This window comes from Buteo buteo, chromosome 13 (assembly GCF_964188355.1).
Source record: "Buteo buteo chromosome 13, bButBut1.hap1.1, whole genome shotgun sequence".
NCBI classification, from domain to species: domain Eukaryota; kingdom Metazoa; phylum Chordata; class Aves; order Accipitriformes; family Accipitridae; genus Buteo; species Buteo buteo.
In genome coordinates this window covers 24,234,321-24,253,703 of record NC_134183.1, presented here as the reverse complement: position 1 = coordinate 24,253,703, position 19,383 = coordinate 24,234,321, and the positions used below count along the sequence as shown (strand labels likewise).

Genomic DNA, 19,383 nt, shown 5'->3' with positions numbered 1-19,383 from the left:
GGCTCAGCATAGCCCAGACTTCTCTGAACCCCCCAGCTTCTGTCCTGCTTCTCAGTGACAAATTCTTGGCTCTAACACCGGTTCTAGCCTGACCTTAACCCACAGAGTTTGTCTGCACATTTCCAGGCTGCAATTCCTAAGCAGTCTTATCCCAAAACTGCCTGCTCTGAAGTCAAAAGAAACAACTAGACTGCAGAACAGCCTAGGTCAGGCCTGACACACTCTGCAGTGTCACTGCTGCTTGGCGTTGCTATGCTCTGGGGGATGCCACCTTCATGGCTGATTTGCCTGGTTTGAAGACCAGGTCTCTTGCTAAGCACAAGGATGCTGCTGCCTGCCCATCTGGGTCAGAGCAGAAGATGAGACACATTGGTGAGCCCCAGAAACAGAAGGATAGAACTTCAGAGTCTGACAAAATGCCAGTCCTATGAAGAGCAAGAGACTTTTACTGGAGAAAAGGCTTTATTAAGGAGGGACATTGTAACATACCATATTGCTCTGGTGCTCCAGGTCTCTGGGAGGACTCAGAGACCCAGCACAAATACTTAGCTCAACCACACAGGTGTTGAGCCTGCCACCTTGGTGAGAGGCCTCTCTTACCTCAAGACTCTTCCATCAGCAGTGTTTGTCTCCGATGAGGAGGGGCTGAACCCTGCTGGAACAGGCTGAGGGTTAGGTAAGGAGAGAGGCAGGGTGCAGATCCTTGTGGTTGAGCAGTGGCAGGTAAGCAGTTATTTCAGATGACAAACTGCCCCAGGATGGAAAGCAGCAGGATAGATTTGAATAGAGTTGCTGTCAAAATATTAGTGCTGGATCATGGGTCTGCAGGATCGTAATAGTGCAGAGCCTGGCCCTCAGGATGCAAGGCTGACTACAGCTTCTTCTGTCCCTTCACTTTCTGTCTCTCCTTGTCCATGGCAGCTGCTTGTGCCTGCAGCCGACTCCAGTACTCAGGCAACTGCTCCCTGAGTCCCAGCCGACTCTGCTGCCTAACGAGGGAAGAAAAGGGTGGTTAAAACAGTCCCTGCCATTCCCCCAGTGCGCAGACAACCCTACCCTGGTTCCCTCAAGGGTCCCTGGGTCTCGAAACAAATTAAGCAGTTCAGAGTTCTTGTGTCCAAAAAACCTCAGTGATTCCCTCATGCCCCTCAGCACTCAAGTTTGCTGTTCTTGACAGCAATGACCTCCATATTTCTCTTTGCCTGTTATCCTCTATAGACACACGTCTCACTGCAGTTGTATTTGCTCTGCTCTGGCTTCAGCTCTCAGTACCCAGGGAGCAAGATATCCCTGGAAGTGATGTCTCCCCACTTTTTCTGGTATAAGGCAGACAAGAGTCTCGTCTCCAGCTTTATGAGAATGAGGGACAGAACTGGTGGCTGGTAGCATGGGATGAAACTTTTCTGCATTTAACTAGCCAGACAACACCACAGGATTCACACTGGACACAAGGAATTAGGGATGGCTACCAGGTAATATGTGTTGTAAGGTCATACCTGCACCCACCAGTTCCATTTCAAATTGGAGAATTAAGGCATAGTGAAAAGAACAAACAGAGTATCATTGACGCGGATCTGGCCCCAGGTTGCCAAAAGTAATTCAAGGAAAAAGTCACCCAATAAGAGATGTCACATTGCCATCTAGTGACAGCATGAACTCAATGCATCAGCTAAGCTCTGACTGCAACCTCGGCCTGAGGCTTCTGGAGACCTTCTCAAAGCGAGAAAACCCCAACACAAATCTACCTAAACATCAAGTGAACGTAGAAACGGAGAGGAGGAGCAAGGTACAAAAAAGATCCAGCTCTGCCTCGCTATGGGGTCAAAAGGAAGACGCAGACGATTGAGGATCATATTCCCAGACAATCTTGCACAATCTGTGTTGCGCAAAAGCACATTAGAACTAGCAAGCCCTGTCTACCTGGAATGATGAGCCTGCCCCAGGCATCCTGACTTACAGCAGTTAAGTTGTTCCAGGAATGACAGACGAGAGAAGGAAGGGTTCTGAGTAGCTGTCAGCAATCCAGCTACCTGAACATCAACCTTACCCAGACATAAATCTGTCACAACACACAGTAGAACCCAGAAGCTCCAGGGCAAGACCTTGCATGGACCTGAGCAACACCACAGCTTACAATAATGCACATGCACTTACCTATCAGTCTGAAGGAGAACCTTACCTATCACGTAAGAAAATGTTACATCTCTCAATCCATGGCAGGTTCTGCAAGGATTTCAGAGGCAAATCTGGTTCCTTTGGGAAAGCCTCCTTCAGTGGATAGGAGTTGAAGTCAAAAAGGAAGATGGTGCTGTGACTGGCTCTGCTCTGTGCCAGTGCATCTGTGTTCTGCTGCCTATCTCCTAGACAGAGAAAAAGAACAGTGGGTTATTGCATCAGGAGTCATCCAATAAGAATTATCAAGGATCAGTGCACAGCTGAATGCACCCAGCGACCATGTACCTAAGACCACTCCAAGGCGCTACCCACCTCGAAGCAGCAAGCACTGATTCACACCATCCACTATGAACACTGGCTGCCAGGAGGATGCTACAGCATGAGAAGGTGGAGTACTGAAGCAGTAAACAATCTGCGATGTGGCAGTGTTCATCAGGGACACCGTGCCATCCCAGGAGAAGACCAGGACCTGAAACAGCAAGTTGACACTTAGAAATAGACGTAAAAGAACTTAAAAGCATTTCCTGGAAATGACATGGAATGACATTCAGGACTTCACATCCCCAACTATGATGCTGTTTTCTTTGCCTGCCCAGTAGTCATAGGGCCACAGCAGATCAAGAATAGGCCATGCAGGAAACTTGGACTGGAATTGCTGCAGGTTGGGATTGGAAAAAGGCAGCAGGGGAGGTTAGAAATTAACTAGATCCAGCTTTCTGCATGGTTGGCTCTGGCAAGCAGCTTTTAGTCCTTTTCTCCCCATGCCTGAAAACTTTCTGAGGCCACTTGAAAGGTCTGGCTGGACTTGTGCTTGTAAATTCTCCTCACTATGATGCCCTCTCATATTTGACCTTGATGCCTGAAGCTTCATGGCTGAACCCTCTTGCCTTTGCAGTTGGCCCTGTCCATGTGCAGAAGGCCTTCGGTGCCACCCACATCAGTGGTCAATTCGAGGACATGAGTGCAAGGGGATACTGATTAGGATCACGGAAGAGAAATCCTTTGAGAGTGACCAGCTACATACAGACCTGTAAGTGGTTCAGGAAGTCCCCATGCTAAAAATAGTTGGAGGCTGGGAAAGGATGTGAGGGCAATACCATATCTGATTACCCTGTTCTTTATCTTCTAGGCACACAGTTACAGCCATTACTGGAAACAGGATCCCAGGCCAGATGGACCTGTGTTCTCACAGAGTTCTTGAGAGCTGGCAGTAATACTCACCGCACTGGGGAATGCCAGGACAGGCACCACCGCGCTGACAGCAAGATTTGGATCTTCAGGCCTGTAAAACACACTCAGTCTTATGTCACTGTTTCATGTACCTGGCACGTACTGAGAGGCTGCGATAATGACAATGGCAGTTTGTGGCACACAGTCTGGCATAAAGTTCCAGCCAAGCCCCTTCCCTATGGAGACAAAGCCTGCCTCCTCCTGGGCAGGAACCCCCGAGGCCCATCCCTGTGCAAACCTGCCTAGGAACTATGTTGGAGATAAAAATCCCCTGCCTGCCATGGAAGCATGAAACCATAGCCTTCAGAGCAGCAGCTTCCCCAAACTTGACACTTCTCCTCAAACCAAGGGGATAAGTGAACATAAAATTGCTAGAAAGATGGCAAGAAATGTTTACTCTGACTTCTAGGGGGAAGTTACTCTGGCAAGGGCAGAAGAGAGAAGAAAAAATCCCCCTGGGTACCTGGCAGAGACCCAGCTAGTTGAACATCAGCCCTGGAGTAGTGCTACAAGCACTTGTGTTCTGGTGCACAGAACTCAGAAGCACCCCCAATTCTGGCATAACCGTTGGATCTTAGCACTGGAACTGACTCCTAGCAAAACCACTCTTGCTGCTGACAGCAGCATGGCAGAGCTATCTGGGTAAAAGCAGTAGAAATTTCTCTACTCCACAGAAAGCTGGGGCTCCCTGCCAGACCTGACCGCTATACCACATGGTTTCTTTGGCTGGTGTAAGGTCCATCAGTCTGCCTCACCTGTCTGCCAGGAGCGTGATGCTGGACTTCCCGGCCCTGGGTGCTTTCACCAAATAGAAAGAGCTGTCTGTACATAGCACTAGAAGCTGCACGATGGGACAGACAGAATCTGTGCCAGGACAAGGTGTCTCATCGCTAACAGCTGCAGAACTCCGCAGGAAGTGGATACTACGGATGAGACGTTCCTCTACAATGGCAGTCACAGACAGTGGGTATCCTGAGGAAGCAGCGGTGGGGGAGGAAAGACAGCAATTTAGTAAGAAAAAGGAAATGGCAATTTATCCAAGGAAAGCTTAGCTTGGACTGTGGCCTGCTCAGGGACAGCAGCCACCAGAACAATCCTGATGGCAGAAGATTCTTCTGCCAGAAGAATCCCTGCATCATGGCAGGATGACACTAGCACTGATGGCAGCCTGGACTGTGATGCCACAACAGCCTTAAAGATGACCTGAGGGTGCAGTGACAAAGCAGTGGCTGTCTCACAGCCTCAGGGCAAGACAGGCATCAGTCCTCAGTTCGCAGCCCCTGCATTGCTGTGGATGGGAAGAGTTCTGTCAGGGCTAAGGCAGTCACACTGCATTGGCAACTTCTGGCCAAGCATCCCATGAAGGAGTCCAAATATTTTCAGTTTTGCTTGTAAACTCACTGCCAGCCCCCTGTTCACACCAAGCCAGAGCCTCAATCTCCTAGGGAAGGGAGCAATTTATCCACTGTGATTCCAATGGACAGTCCCAAAGGGCAAGCTTACCTAGGTGTTTATCCCAAATAGTTATTGTTGCATCTTCACATGCCAGTGCCAGGTACCTGGAGCAGGAGCTGACAGCCGAGCATGCAATTGGAGCTGCACATGGCCACACAACATCAGGCTTTGGATCAGAATCTAAACAGAAGGACATGAAGACAGGTAACTGTAAGAAGGTGCAGAACATTCTCTCTCATGGTACCAGCTTTCAGTTTCCCAATAAAACATGCACCATTCTGGGGTCTCCTGCCAGAGCGGCTTCACTCAAAATACTGCCAGCCTACACAACATGGAGCCCTACAATCCAGCCTAACCTACAAGATATAGGGAAGCTCTCTTCCCCATTCCTCATTTCCCTGAATCATGAAGATCTGACTGAATGACAGCCACTGGTCACTGAATACTCCCACTCCTTACAGACTGCTCTGCTAGAGAAAGCAAGACTTTCTTACCTGATTTCTCCTTGAGTGGACGGTTAAGTAAGTACAAGCAGAGATTGTGGCTTCCATCCCAGTGCACACCGATGCCAGCTGGAACATCTAGTACAAAGAAGGGGACAATAAAAAAGAGAAGGAGATCAGAGACAAAGAAAGGAACAATCCAGGACACTAAAATACCATTAGAAAGCTCTTATTAGAGCTCTCACAGTTTCCTTGATGGGACTTACAGAAACTGTGCTCACACAGAAACTAAACCACGACAAACTCTTCCCTTGCCTGTTATTTTTATCTTGCCTATGTGCCCCCTCATCTTTTTTGGTGTTTTGGGGGTTTTTCATGTAGTGGGTTTTTTGGGTTTTTTTTTAACTATGGAGATAAGTTTGTTTGACTCCATGCCAGTGACTGACTTATAAGTCTTAAGGTTGACATTTTTATCCAGGCTTATGTCCTTGGAGATGGAATTTATGTAGCGAACCCAAGCCAGAGCCATTGAGCTCTAACTGGAGCTCTACATCATGCAATGATGTGCTTCATATGTTAACAGCTTTTTGCCCATTTGGATTACCTGGCTGTACTTTCATTTCAGGTCCCACCTGTAGGATCCGGCTAGGCAGGAGAAAATGAAAAGTAGCATGTCTGAAAAAAAGGAAGTATGAAATATATATAAAAGAAAGGTCTTGACAGTAGGCAGCACTGGGACAAGACCTGGAATGGCTCTAGCCCCCTGCCCTGAAGCCTTGGGATGAAGGAGGCAAAGCTAAGACAGAGGCTTCCATCTACACTTAAAAAGTGCCCTGTGTTGAAGTCTCATGGACTGAAATTCTGGTTGGTGCTCCCACTCACCTGGGGATCTCCTCCTTGCTCTCTCTCACACCCTCAGCCTCCAGATACTCCCGATAAGTGCTGCGGAAGATTGCTTCCTGCTGCTCCCACTGGGAGTCCTTGATTAGGTGATTGTACCCCAAGCCAAGCATGCTGTCATCATCCACTTTCTTCAAGGCATCCAAAGGGCTTTTAAAACTACTGCCTGGATTGGGAACACAAAGGGAAAAGGCACAGCCCTGGAGAAGCAGACACCATGAAGTGCTCAGAGGTACTTTGACCATCCTGCCTTCAGGGTGACACTGTCTTGAAGAGGGACACATTGCATCTTCCTGGTAGAAGTATTTCAACATTAAGAATATATTATGTGGGACTTTCTATATCACTAGCCCATTTTCCAGTATTTGAAGGCAGAGACTAGGGCAAGTCATCTGAGGACCCAGCTCACCTTGCCTTTCTGTGTCATTCTCCCTGAAATTGTCCCAGCATAAGGTCTGCTCCATCCCCATCCTCAGCATTTTCCTATGAATCCAGGACTCAGAGTGGTGAACTAGGGGTGCCACCAGGTTGCTAGGATCTGGGAAACAACCTCCTCCCTCTCTGGTGACAATGAAGCTGAGGGTGTATGACACATACTTCAAGACATGCTGAAGTATTTTGTGCTAAGGTGACATGTGAGATGGTTGGGTAAAAAGCAACTCCCACTACAGGATTACATGTAACTACAAAGACAGGTCAGGAAGGGACCAGGGAGCATGTTACTGAAACTTTCTGACCTGTTCTGTACTCATAAGAGCCATGATTCCTTTGCCACCTGAAGGAGGCTGCAGGTTTCAAGTACAGAATCAGTCCTAACCTGTAATGGGTTTGGGTGGCTTCACGTTCAGCAGCAGCACTGGGAGACTCAACTTTGCATCAGCTTGGTTTGCAGACACAGGAGACTCCTGCAACAGAAAAATGTTGGCCTGACAACTGTGTTGTGCCCTATGCTGCTGAGTTTTCACCTGTTCATGGGAATCAAGCACTTCCTAACATAAGTGTATGCTAAGCTTGGATGACACTGCCTAGCAGATACTGGGTTTAGGCTCATTCTTCAGGCCAAAACACAGAAGCTTGAGGGAGGTCACTGCTTTCTCAACAACATTACAAAGGATGTCCTGCCCAGACACCTCCTGTCTTTGTGCCCTAAATAACCTCCACTTCTGATTTTACTAATCTCTCTGAAATACTCTTGTTGCAGCACAGGCCTGGGTGGGGCACATCAAGGCTCAGGAAAAAAAAAGAAAAAAAAAAAAAAAAAAAGAAGTAGGACTAAAGGTTGCAGAGTTCTTCTGAATACAAGAACCAGATTTTACTTCAGAAAGCCCAGGACTGGAAGAGGTCACATATGTGCTTGGCTAGGAATGGAAAGTACTACAGAGGACTAGCACCGATCTATCCCCACCACCCCACCCACCTACATTGACACTTGACTAAATAGAAAAGATCTGGCTAAATAATCAACCAAGTCTGAGAAGGAAGTGACAGGAACTTGGGTAGTTTACGTGGAATCAGCAAAGAGGGAACACCTGGGTGTTTGCTTTTTGCTTGGCCAGGTTAAGAGGGATGTTTGCCCTGAACACAGGGCTGAGAAGCAGCTCCCTCTTAAATGGCCAGGAAAAGTCTCTGCTGAAGGAGGAGGGAAGAGTTACAAGGCAGGTATCACAGAGGGTTAACTGGAGGTGCTGGGCAGAAGGTGCCTGTGGGTTGAGAAGTGAAATCTAGCAGGGTGAAAGCGATGCAGGAGAGGGTTAAGCACTGACTCAGCATGTAAAAGTTCCCCGTAACAGCTCAGGACATTCATCGAGCCCAGTTACCATCTCTGCAGAACTGTCTCCATGCAGCTCCAGACTTTTCTGCCAAAGAACCAGAGGTAGCAGTGGTTAGTGCAAACAGGCAGAGACCCTGCCCTGCTCTAGTGGGTTCGGACATGACCCCACCAGGCTCATCTGGTAGATAGCCTAAAACACGAACCCTGGTTCAGGACCAGACTCCCAAGTGGAGCTATCAGCGTGATTCCCACTCCTTCACCTTTCCCCAGTAACATAATGGAGAAGCCCTGTGGGAATACCCTTATACAGGGCCTCCTCAGATGGGGCAATACTGTTGGGAAAGGAGCTGCCAGTTTCAGGGAGGGGCAACAGGAATGCTAGCCCTGGGACCAAGGGAACCTCGTTGGAAAGCCAGCCTTGGGAGAGTAAACATGTCCCAGTAACAAAAAGGCCTTGTGAAATGTGGGATGGGCAGCTGTAGCAGCTGTAGAGACATATACTCCATCTCCCCAGGGCCGACAGACTTGTTCAGCCTGTATCTTGCTGTTGCTGTCTGCAGGAGCAAGGGTTGGGGAAAGACCTGTAGGCAAAAGAGTGCAAGAAAAAATAGCACAGTGGGAGATGGATCTGTTTTGTACCGCAGATGTCCAAGTTGGCCTCCTCTCCCTGCAAGCCAGCCCTGCTGCAGCTCCTGGGTTCTTTTCCACCTCCTTCAGCCAGGAATCCTTAGGCAATCGGTAGATCTCCAGCCAAGCTTTTGTGCTGTCTGCATTGGGAAACCATGTTGAGCAATTGGAAATGAGGAGAAAAGGTCTTTCAAGCAAGCAGCCTCTGTTATCTTATATCCTTAAAACAAGATTTTGATATTTTTTGAAATATAAAATCCCTGTGAACTCCACGCAGCCCACCTCTCCTCCCACTTAATGCTTCACATGCTTGACTGAGACTGACGTCTCGGCCTCCAGTTCAAGTCCTTGAGGTCCAACATCCACCAAACAAATTCCATTAAGCAACTCAGTCAAAGAATTTGACCTGTAGCCTCTGAGGTAAAGTAGAAAGTGAGACATGGTCTCACACTGGTTCTCTGTGGATGCTACGCATCTCATTCTCAGCATATGTCCAGGCAGATTCCACCAAACAGGTTCAAAAAACCTGCTAGCAGCAAATGGGTTGACAAAGGCAGCTGCCATGAAGCAGAAGAATGCTGTAGCAAGGAGTTTGTTGTAGTTTTTTTAAAGACTGCCTCTATGTTGTCTGGCTTATGTTTGCAGAGAAAATTCTTCAAGTGTACGTATTTCCAGTGTAACAGTGAGCCATAGCGAACCAGAGGAAGAACTGGGTTTGGTACTCCTGGAGACGAGTGGGAAACCTGCTTTCACTGAGCCTTCTGGGAGCTGGGAACTGCACTGACCAGTTCCAGATAGCTCAGTTTGGGATCAGTCCTGATCCATATCAGGCCTTTTGGAGAGGACAGAGAGTGGCAGGAGCAGCTCTCTAAGCTGGAGGAAGGACTGGGAGGGTTAGGAACAGGACCCCTGGAACCCAGAACACTTTGAGCATTTTAAAAGCATGGCTGCTGGCCCCTCTGCTAGAACACAACAGCCGTCACCCAACACACCATGTTCCTCCACTTGCCTTGCAGCAGGACTCCTGCATAATCGCCTCCTGGGGACAGCACCACCTCCTCACAAGTACTTCGTTTGCTGATATCCTCCTTCCAAAGAAAAACAGGCTGGCATCAAAGTGAGATCACCGATTCAGAGAGCTCCACGGCCTTACACAATTCTCAACAGGGTGAAGGCCAGACAGATTGTTGGAAGAATAGGAATAAATATGGGGCAGCACTCTTGGAGTGCTGCTGCCCATGACAGAAATTCCTGAGGGCAGTTAGTACTCCTCATGAGTGATTACTTACCAGCCTTTGCCCAGTGCCTATGGAATTAACTCAGTACTTACCATTTCATTTAGGATTTTAACGAGTAGGAAGCCTCCCTTGTGAAAGCAGAAGAGCCAGACAAGCCCTGGAATAGAAATACAAAAGTAACAGTAGCAGGAGGAGAGAAGTGAACAGATAGTAGCCATGCTCTTGGGAGATGGCTGTTAAAACATGCAGGAGAGTGAACAGGACTACGTTTTCTCCTGGACTCAAGGAAGAATATCCCACCGCTTCCAGCACTGAACTTTTGCTGGCTTCCTTATGCCAGCATGAGCAAACACTCGATTGTACATAGAGATGGATAAGCCAGTTTGAAAAGTATCTCCACCAGAATTGATAGGTTTCAAATGAATCAACAGACCAACCTATTTACCACAGGGCTGTGCAATTACAGGTGCTGAAACAAAGCACAGGCAGGAGGTCATACCTAGCAATGGTTCTTTCTCTCTGGTCCAAGGTGTTCCTAAAATTTACTGCACTTCACTCTCAGCTCTGCACCTGCCTCTGCTGCTCCGGAGAGGACACCAAACCCCCACCCTCTACTAATCACAAGGCCCTAAGGGCCACTCTGTCACCCTACAACCTGTTATCTAATGCCCTCTTTGCAGGGCTTTCTAGGAAACCTGTCAGCCATTCTAACGTTCCTCCTGACTTAGCACTCTTCCATAATGCAGCTACCAACTCTTCAGCCCCAGAGCACAGCCATCCCCAGCTAGGTCAAGGAAATCCATGTCACACTAACCCATTTCATCCACAGCAAGCAGGACATGGCTCTCATTCCCCAAATCCGAAGCATGGATGGCACAAATCTCGGTCTTGACTGCATCCCAAGCACAGACCTCCTTACAGTCAGACACCTTGAAGGCAGCCAGACCCACGGACAGACCGACAAAGATGTATTTTCCAGACACTGCAAGGCAATTGGCTCTTCCAGTTACCTACCAAGAAAGGGAAAAGATAAGTGTACCAAACTGCTTCCCCAGTGGAGGGTACATCAGCCATACTAGTGATACAATCCTACCCTTTCACCAACAGAAAATGCTGATTTATTCTACAAGGGAAAAATTTTTGCATGAGCTTTCATCAGAAAAGCAGGGGAGGGGCTCTCATCTCTGTCACAGAGATTGTTCCTGTGCTGGGAATGAGAAAGTTTGCTCCCACCTTTTCCCTTCCGATAAGCAGAAGGGACTTTAAAGGCCAAGAACTCAGTAGTACTCAGCCCTCCCACTGCAAACGCAGAGCTGCGACAGGATGCTGAGTTCCTCTGGGCAGTCGCAGAACACCAGCAGACGCCAGCGTATCCTTCACAGAACGATGGGGAAGGCAGCGCTGCCCTTCTGCTCACAACACTCCCATTAGGGTATTCACCATAACACAGAGCTGAGTTTGCCCATTTATATGCTACTGACTAATTACTTCTCCTTGGCAAACATGGGTGGAGCCAGCCTGAGAAGCAGAAGGTGAATTTAGTGCTGTTTAATATCTGCTTCTCTCTTTTCAGAGAGGTGTGATAGATGGGTGGCAAGCAGAACCTGTCAGACAAGCTTAGAAGCTGCAGCCTTTTGAAGTGAATCAGTGAGATGGTGGTGGATTCTAAGGAAGGTGATGAACAGAAGAATGTAAAATCAACTGAATGGATATTCTCTGGGAAAACTGCTATGGTGATTAACGCTATCTCTTCTGTGAGGGGCTCTGTACCTGGAATTCAGCTGTAGGAAAGCATTTTGTAGGCTGGACCTTTAGTTTTTGCACTTCTCGGAACATCTCCCTTCTTTCAATGATTTCCATAGCATTCTCAAAAACCAGCATCACCAGTTTGTTGACCATCCTGAAGGGCTGAGGCAACGCATCACGCTTTTGATCAGGATCCTGCAGGAAGAAATCTTCCTCGTCTTCCTTTAGCCAGTCCTTTTCAGATGGTGGAGGAATCTCCAGGGGATCCTTCCGGATATACACAGCCATGGTTCTGCCAGTCCAGATGCAAAACACACCACAGATGCAGGAATCACAGTAGATGCAGAAGAACGAAGAATCGTGCAATATCTACTTTCATGCGGTAATGGGGGAAAAGAAAAAGATTATTAATGATCTCTAGGAGGGAAGGGGGGGGGGGCCTTTCAGTATCGATAGCCAGAACAACCCTGTTCTATGCAGCTAATTTCTACTCGCTGCACCGCCTCTGTTACTCGGGGGTTTTGTCCTGTTCTGGGAACATCAGCCACGCAGACGGCTGTAGGTTACCCACAGAAAACGGGAGGGCAAAAGCTTTGGCACGAGTTTGTACGAGAATTACGACAAAGCTTTGGCACGAGTTTGTACAAGAATTACGACACAGCATTAAAAAATATTAGCTTGTTCTTCATTAAAAGACTTATTCGGCCTAGATAGTATCCCAACAATGAATTTGGAAAGCGGGTGGTTTCACTGGATGTTATAAACTTCCTTGCCAAGCCCCCAGGTGCTTTCTGAGCTTCCCCCTCGGGGCCGGGGCACCTGAGGCCAAAGCCGGGCTCACGGCGGGCCCACCTCCACCGCCGTCACCCCACACAGCGGCCTAACCTCGGAGCGGGAGCCGAGGGGCCGCGCCGGGCTGGGCCGGGCCGGGCCGGGCCGCTCCAGCCTCCCCGAGCGGAACCGCCGCAACCACCGACGGCGACGGCGCGGCCGGGGGGAGCCTTTAGCGGCGACACCTGCCCCGCTGGTGACGGTCGCCGTGGCAACGGCGCGGCGCGGCAGGGCCCGGCCGGCAACGCGCACCGGAGCGGAGGGTTCCCCCGGTGGGGCGGCGCCGGGGCGGAGCGGAGCGGGGCGGGGCGGGGCGGGGCGGGGCGGGGCGGCCGCGGCCTCCGCACACCTCCCGCGGCTCCTGCCGCCGCCGCCGCCGCCATGGAGGGCTTCGTGGACTTCACCAACCGCAGCCAGGGCCGCGACCAGCTCTTCCGGTGAGTGCGGGGCCGGGCGGCCTCCCCGGGCCGGGCCGGGGGCTCAGCCCGCCCGGCCCCGGCCCCTGGGTGCCGGCTCTCCGGGGACCCCCGTGGGGCGGAGCATCCCCACCGCCCCTCTGGGTGTTGGGGCCCTCGGCCGGCCCCTCACGCAGCCCCCCGCCGCTCTAGGGCCCCCTGCCTCAGGCAGGAGAGCTGCCCGGTCCCCCCGGGCCGGCCCCGGCCCCGGCCCCTTTCCCGCCGCGCCGCTCTGCCTGTCCTCAGCCGCCCCACCTGCGCTTGTGCCCCTTCCCCGAGGGGCAGAACTCACCCCGGCACCGCCCGGGTGCGAGCGGGGTGACCTTCAGCTCGGAAATAAACGCTGCCCCTGCTGCAGATTGTCCGTGTTTCACCTGTGTACCGTTTTCCTCATTTTTTCCATTCCAGAGCCACTCAGTACACATGCATGTTGCTTAGCTATTTAATAGAGCATAAGGCTGATAAAGAGAAGCTGGTAATGAAACTCAAGCAGTTGGAAACTAGCATGAGCTCTGGCCGGAAAAGTAAGTACCTGGTGTCTAGAGGGATGAGTCCGTCTTCACTTGCTCCTTCCAGCAAAACAGCTCCTGGCCTTGCGTTTTCTGTAGTTAACTTGCCTAGAGCCACAAAACCTCTTTTAGTACATTCACAAAATTGTCAGTAGACCATATCCCTGCCTTGGCTTGCCAGGCTAGATAGGGCCAGAGAGACATTTATTACTTCTTCAGCCTCCTCTCCGATCAGGCAGTCTGAATTATCGCTGAGAGAACTAGAGAAATAAGTTAACAGTCAACGGTCACTGCAGACATCGAGTTGTCATCTCTGTTGAAGGACAGACCGCAGAGTTACAATGCAAGGCCAGCTTACTGCGCTTTCATTAGTCCTTCCAGCTAATGGGTTGAGATGGCCTAACGTTAAAGATCATCATGCCAATAAAATCACCTCTGAAGGACCATCCTTCAATATGGCTTTTTATATCCTACTTCACGTATTAATTTTCTTCAGCATTTATACTCTACTAAATCATATACCCTTCCATACTTTTCTCATAGTCTAACCGTTTCCATCACTTCATTCTGTGTCACAGTTGCATCCATTATGGTCACGCTGTTGCTGTGGTTGTATTGCTTGCTTTCAGGTTGATCTTACACCTACTTACCAGTTGCTCAATCCTGGAACAATTTCAATACATGAGGCAAATATTCTCATTTAATATGTTACCATGGATTTGTTTTATAATTCCAGTTAGCTCCAGAGTATGGTGATTTCTAGCCGAGAGGCCAGCTGGTTTATCAGCATAGCCATAACTCTCCTGCTTCTGCTAAACAGTTCGCTAATAGACGTCAGGCCTAAATTCAGGACTCTTGCAGTTCCACTAAGCTTGGGTGCTGCCAACATCTGTCACTGTGACGGTGCAGCAGGTTATGAAAAGTATTTTGCATAATATTGTATTAACATTCACAGGGTGAAACCTAAACTGTGCAGCGGATGAAATCAGGCTTGCCGTATATTATGGCTTGAAATGGAATACACTGTTCCTGTTTGCAGGGAACTACATGTACCACTGACAAATTCATGGCTGAGGAGGGACTTGGGTCTCGGTGTGCTCGGCACATGAATCACCAGCTTTCACAGAAGCTTAGGAAAGTTGTAGCTCATGGTTGCAGTGGGGTTAATGCCGTAACATCTCCTGTCCACAGAGTTAGGTGAAATCCAGTGAAGCTGAAATTGGAGGCTCTGTGTCACGTTTTTTGCTGACACTGACTCATTCAGAGGTGTGAGTGGTATTGGTCCAGAGGGCATCCAGGCGCTGAGAACAGAGCGGCAGGAGAAGGCTGCAAGTCCTAGCTATTGACAAAATTTGTGTGTAGGTCCTGGGCTGGTGCAGGACAGAACTGAGATGCTTACACCCCTTTTCTCGCTAATACTAGCTTCTCACGCTGTGAGAGGAAAATGCTTAAGCATGCAAATGCCCAAAGCCCACTTTTAAAAGTACATGTGGACAGTGACATGCCAAGCTGTCCTGCGTAGGGCTGTGTCTCTGCGGTAAGGGCTAGGCCATGCTAACCTTTTGGGGTTTCTCGCAGTGTTCAGACTGGGCAACATGGTACATGCCTTGGTAGCAGCCAGGAGAACTACACAGCTGCCAGATGTGGTTCCTCGCTTCTGCCTTACAGCCTCCAACCTGACCCGTGCCCTCTACTTCGTCTGCGATGCTGTCCTATGGTTGAAAAGCATTGGGCTCCGACCTGATGTCGATAAGCTGAAGTGGCGGAATTGGGCTACCAAGTGTTACTACTTTTCACTCCTGATGAATCTAGCCAGGGACTGGTATGAGATCTCCTGGAGGCTGGAACAAGCTGTACAGGAAGAAAAGACAAAGGAGAATTCCTTCTGGGACAAACACAATCAGGAACTAAACTGTGTGAGATGTGATGGTTTGCATGGTTTTCTCCTCCTGCTGTTTCAGATACTGAAAAGACATCCTCCTTTGCTGCTGGACTTGGTGAAGAATCTCTGTGATCTCTCAGGTCCTTTGGATACGCTAGGGATCTGCAAGACCAACCCAGGAGTGATTGGTTTCTGTGGCATCCTCTCCTCCCTGGTGGGGATCCTCACAATAGCAAGCCCACAGCTGAAGCTGAAACAGTGACATAAAAGGAGCTGCAGAGTATGCAGTGAGCTTTGATCATCTGATAGGTTTTTATCCTCCATATGGCACTTTCAAAATGAACATGTCTCACAGTAACCTCAAGATTAATTTTGTCCTCTGAATAAGTGAATTCTACCCTTTTTCCTTCCCCGTGTCTTTGCAGATGAGTTTGGTGCTATGACACGCTCCCTGATGGAGTGGAGATGGGAGAAGGCAGAGTAATATTTCACAAAGAGAAACAGGACTTGGAACATGGCTGCTAGATAAGGAAATACTGATGTTCCTATATTTTAACACAGTGTTGTGAAATAGCTGCATAGACAACTGTAATAGGTATATGACTCATAACTAATCATGTTTACACTGCAAAGCTGGAATTCACCCATCAAAGTCAGATTTTCTATAGTGGGCTCAGGCAAGTTAGAAGCTGTGGTTAAAATGGCCTGAAGTCAAGTACGAGTGTTCTGATGGGTTTGGGTTGATGGATCCTGTTACCTGTAGGCAGTGGTTTGAATGCAGTGTGATGCTAACTGAAGAGAGGTATGATCTGACCTTCCGATGATCTCTGTAATGTGCACTGGTGACACTGGATCTGTAGTCCAGCGAGTGCCAGTTTGTGTCCCAGGAAATCAGCACTTTCTTCTTTTCCTTCGATAATGTGAGCCAAGGACCACTGGCCACCAGCTCTGACTTCTTCAGCAGGCCATGGCTGAGGGTTTTGGTGAAGGACAGCGTGTGGGAGAAGCTTGTCTGAGTGCTGATGATGCTGTGATTTCTAGGGAACTGGTTTTCCAAAGCTCTGAATCTGGAATCACTCACAAGCACTGAATTTCCCATTACACATGCACCTTAATTCCCAAACCCCTGTGATTCCAAGTGCAATGATTTTCCATTAGTCGTACTGTGATAAGGAGCTTGTTTTGCTGTTTTAATTTTATGTGAAAAATTCCAGTATAATAAGGAGCTTTGGAACCTGCAGTTAATGAGAGAAGCCGGGCTCAGAGCTCGTTGAGTCAGAAAAACTGCAAGGGTGTGTTCTAGTTGTGTAAGCTCCCGGAGGGAAGGGAATGGACTTGGTCGTGATAATATAAGAATCCCCTGTGAGAAGGAAAGCTTATTACTGGATTTGGGCATTCATGGTTTCGATTTTCCTATCGGGTCCCCCTATCCTCCCCTCTCATGACCACAAGATTTCTTGTGTGTTCCCTCGCTGGCTGAATGGGTTCTACCATTTGAAAATGCCTTACATTTGCCCTGCAACTGCATTATTGCTCATCACTTACCTTGTTGGGAATGATTGCCTGGTAGTGTAATCTAGGTTAAAGGAGAAATGCTGTGTCCGGCTGACTAACATGGCATGCAGTCTTTGTTGCTCCTGACTTTGCAGAGTACCAGTTCTGACATCACCTGAGAAAAATTTGCACATTATATAGGAGAAAAAATTATCATTTTTCTTCATCAGAGTTAGGCCTGTGTGTTCTGCTACTTTCTGGTACAAGGACTCATTGATTAATCTGTCAGGAGATGTTAACAGAGACTACGCTAACCTGGACTAAAGTACTCTCTTATTATTTCTGATACTGTCTGGAAACAGAAATTAAAAGGTGTTGGTCTCTATTAAAAGGTGAAGGCTGTGGGATTGAGCAGACACGGTAAGGCAGTGCCCCAGTTTACCTCAAGTCATTGTGGTCGGGCTTGGAATTACTTCTAGTTTGAATCTGAAGTGTTAGCGTGCCAATGAAGTGTTTGAGAAAAGAGGTTGCTGGGCAGGGTAATTAAGTGTGCCTGAAGATCAAATGTGGCCTGCAGCAGCTCTTCTTTTTCATATAGAAATGAATACCATTAAAAGTAGAGCGTACTGGTGGTTCAGACTATAATGGAGCATTATGTATGGGATACATTGTCTTCAAGGGCTTTCTCTCCTTTTTAACAATGGGGTTTTTCGTTTCTTTACTCCATTTGCCTTTGAGCTCCTGGCAATGTGGATGCTATCCCTCCCTTGGTCAGATTAGATCATGACCCCAGTGTGTAGCAACCCCTGTAAGGAAGGAAGAGGAGTCTTGAAGATTTGGCAGCAGAGGTTTGGCTGCCTTTTGTCTACAGAATTTCATCTTCTTGCAAAAAAATGCCTTTTTGAATTCCTCTCAGGGGAGCTCTCGGACACAAAATACTTCTTTCACTGGTTTGTGAACTGATTTGTCTTTTTCTCTTGTACTTCATAGGTAAAGGGAAATGAATTAATATAGTGACGTGGCCCCTAGGCAGCTATACCTCCCTGTGCCCTGTGGAGGGAGAAGGGTGGGTTTTTCCCTTGTGCCAGGCAAACACTGTGCAAAGCCGTGAGCCAGGCTTTGATGTTTCTTCTGTAGGCACTGGCATGGATTAGCAAGTATGGACTTCATGTGGGAGATGGGGCAGTGAATTTTCAGACTGTCTCAGCCTTACCTGTCCCATTCTATATGATGTGGGTTGGAACTTAGAGGATTAACTCTCTTTACTGGATGTTAAGCACTAATACTTGCCTTCTGCATCCGAGCTGGAGGCTAGCAATTTAATATACCTTCATGTAATGTGACTGAAGCCATAGAATCACAATCATATGGAGAAAATCCTTTCAGTGCCTTTGTTTGTTTGTTTGTTTCTAATACAGCAGTTGAAATAAGGACAGCTGTTTGAATACAAGCAATAAACTGAGATGAGTGTGACGCCGTGTCTGTGTGTGACTTAAAGGGTGGGGAAAAGAGATGCCGAAGGAGGAATCCTCCCTCTGATCTCTGAATTTTATGAAGGATGATGCTGTTAAAGAGACAGCTCCTATATTTGCTCTTGGGTTATAGAGCTGTCCTTTCGCAGTAGCAAGATGGCAGCCAGATTCGTCAGATTCATTGGCAATCCCCATTTCAGTTGCAAAAACGTGAAGAAGTAAATACGTGAGTACATGGCAAAACTGCATATGACATGTCCTGAAGCAAAATGACATTTTTCAGAATTGCCATCAGTTGCCCTTGAGTACCAGTGGAGAGAGCTGGAGCCTTCTGCCCAGTGTAGGCACAGCTACAGTGAAAGGAATGGGTGTAGCTGCATTTTAGTATCTTATAAACAACCTTTCATTTGGATGGGTCTTAGTGTCATAGGGCAAATCGCTGCAGCTGTTTAACATCAAATGTCTGTTCAGGGCAGGGAGTGAAGGGTAACATCTCCAGCTGAGATGGGGAGGGATGGAGCTGGGACAACCATTAAAACCGAGCTTACTGTTAGCTCCTATCCCCTGCAGTAAGAGCCGTGCAAACTTGGAAGCTCCAAAATGTCAGTTCCAGAACAATGTATAAAGCATTGCATTCAGCAACATTTTAGCAAGAGTTTCCTTCTGAATTACTGGTCTCATACACATTTTGTAATGGAAACTTAACAGGTGAGTGGTCTGTGTGAGATGTGCAAAGTCATCTTCTATTCTACCTACAGACAAGGCCTTCCTAATGTTAGTACCATGCTTAGCATATTTCAAGGAATGCGTGAGCCATTTGGGATTCCCAGGTAAATGGCAAGAACGATCAAAGGTCTGAAAACCAACATCTCCAGGGAGGGACCAAATGAACCGGTTCTGTAGAGGAAAGGTGACTGGGGGAGGGTGTGAGAAGTCCTGAAGCGTCTAAAAGGTTGTCTGCCAAGAGGAAGGCAATCAATTGGTCTCTGAATCCATCCAGGAGGTAATACATTTATATTGCAGCAAAGGAGAATTAAATCACTTTTTTTTTTGAACTGTGAGTAAAATAAAAGACTAAATGGATTGCCCAGGAAAGCAGTCCTTAAAAAGAAACTGGACAGACATCTACCAGCAGTGGTTTAGGGGGTGCTGATC

The 19,383-nt window shown here is 48.2% G+C and overlaps 2 protein-coding genes across 3 annotated transcripts; one reads left to right on the top strand and one right to left on the bottom strand.

Moving 5' to 3' along the window:
* Positions 1-454: 454 nt before the first annotated feature.
* WDR93 (WD repeat domain 93) lies at positions 455-12,582 on the bottom strand. The gene is made up of 17 exons (XM_075045097.1): positions 12,471-12,582; positions 11,610-11,954; positions 10,654-10,849; positions 9,932-9,996; positions 9,607-9,689; positions 8,614-8,737; positions 8,021-8,059; positions 7,021-7,108; positions 6,186-6,369; positions 5,908-5,978; positions 5,355-5,441; positions 4,909-5,040; positions 4,161-4,377; positions 3,397-3,457; positions 2,488-2,644; positions 2,180-2,360; positions 455-989 (listed from the first exon to the last, which is right to left on the bottom strand). The coding sequence occupies exons 2-17, from the start codon at positions 11,871-11,873 to the stop codon at positions 872-874; spliced, it is 2,067 nt and encodes a 688-aa protein (XP_074901198.1). The 5' UTR covers positions 11,874-11,954; positions 12,471-12,582; the 3' UTR covers positions 455-871.
* Positions 11,425-18,229, top strand: PEX11A (peroxisomal biogenesis factor 11 alpha). Of its 2 annotated transcripts, none has more exons than XM_075045100.1 (3): positions 11,425-11,967; positions 13,280-13,395; positions 14,959-18,229. In XM_075045100.1, exons 1-3 carry the CDS (start codon positions 11,828-11,830, stop codon positions 15,522-15,524), a joined length of 822 nt encoding a protein of 273 aa, XP_074901201.1. In that variant the 5' UTR covers positions 11,425-11,827; the 3' UTR covers positions 15,525-18,229. The 2 variants fall into 2 exon arrangements, with proteins under 2 accessions (XP_074901201.1, XP_074901202.1); XM_075045101.1 differs by lacking the exon at positions 11,425-11,967 and adding an exon at positions 12,756-12,853.
* The last annotated feature ends 1,154 nt before the right edge of the window (positions 18,230-19,383 follow it).

What these genes read in the sequence shown, in the direction of transcription:
- PEX11A (XM_075045100.1), top strand. Translation starts at nt 11,828, where the DNA reads ATGGTGGAGGAATCTCCAGGGGATCCTTCCGGATATACACAGCCATGG. An exon ending in GCAATATCTACTTTCATGCG is followed by an intron (nt 11,968 to 13,279) that starts GTAATGGGGGAA and finishes TTTCCATTCCAG; the next exon opens with AGCCACTCAGTACACATGCA. An exon ending in CATGAGCTCTGGCCGGAAAA is followed by an intron (nt 13,396 to 14,958) that starts GTAAGTACCTGG and finishes GGTTTCTCGCAG; the next exon opens with TGTTCAGACTGGGCAACATG.
- WDR93 (XM_075045097.1), bottom strand. Translation starts at nt 11,873, where the DNA reads ATGGCTGTGTATATCCGGAAGGATCCCCTGGAGATTCCTCCACCATCT. An exon ending in ATCACGCTCCTGGCAGACAG is followed by an intron (nt 3,458 to 4,160) that starts GTGAGGCAGACT and finishes TGTGTTTTACAG; the next exon opens with GCCTGAAGATCCAAATCTTG. An exon ending in TCAGTGCTTGCTGCTTCGAG is followed by an intron (nt 2,361 to 2,487) that starts GTGGGTAGCGCC and finishes TTCTCTGTCTAG; the next exon opens with GAGATAGGCAGCAGAACACA.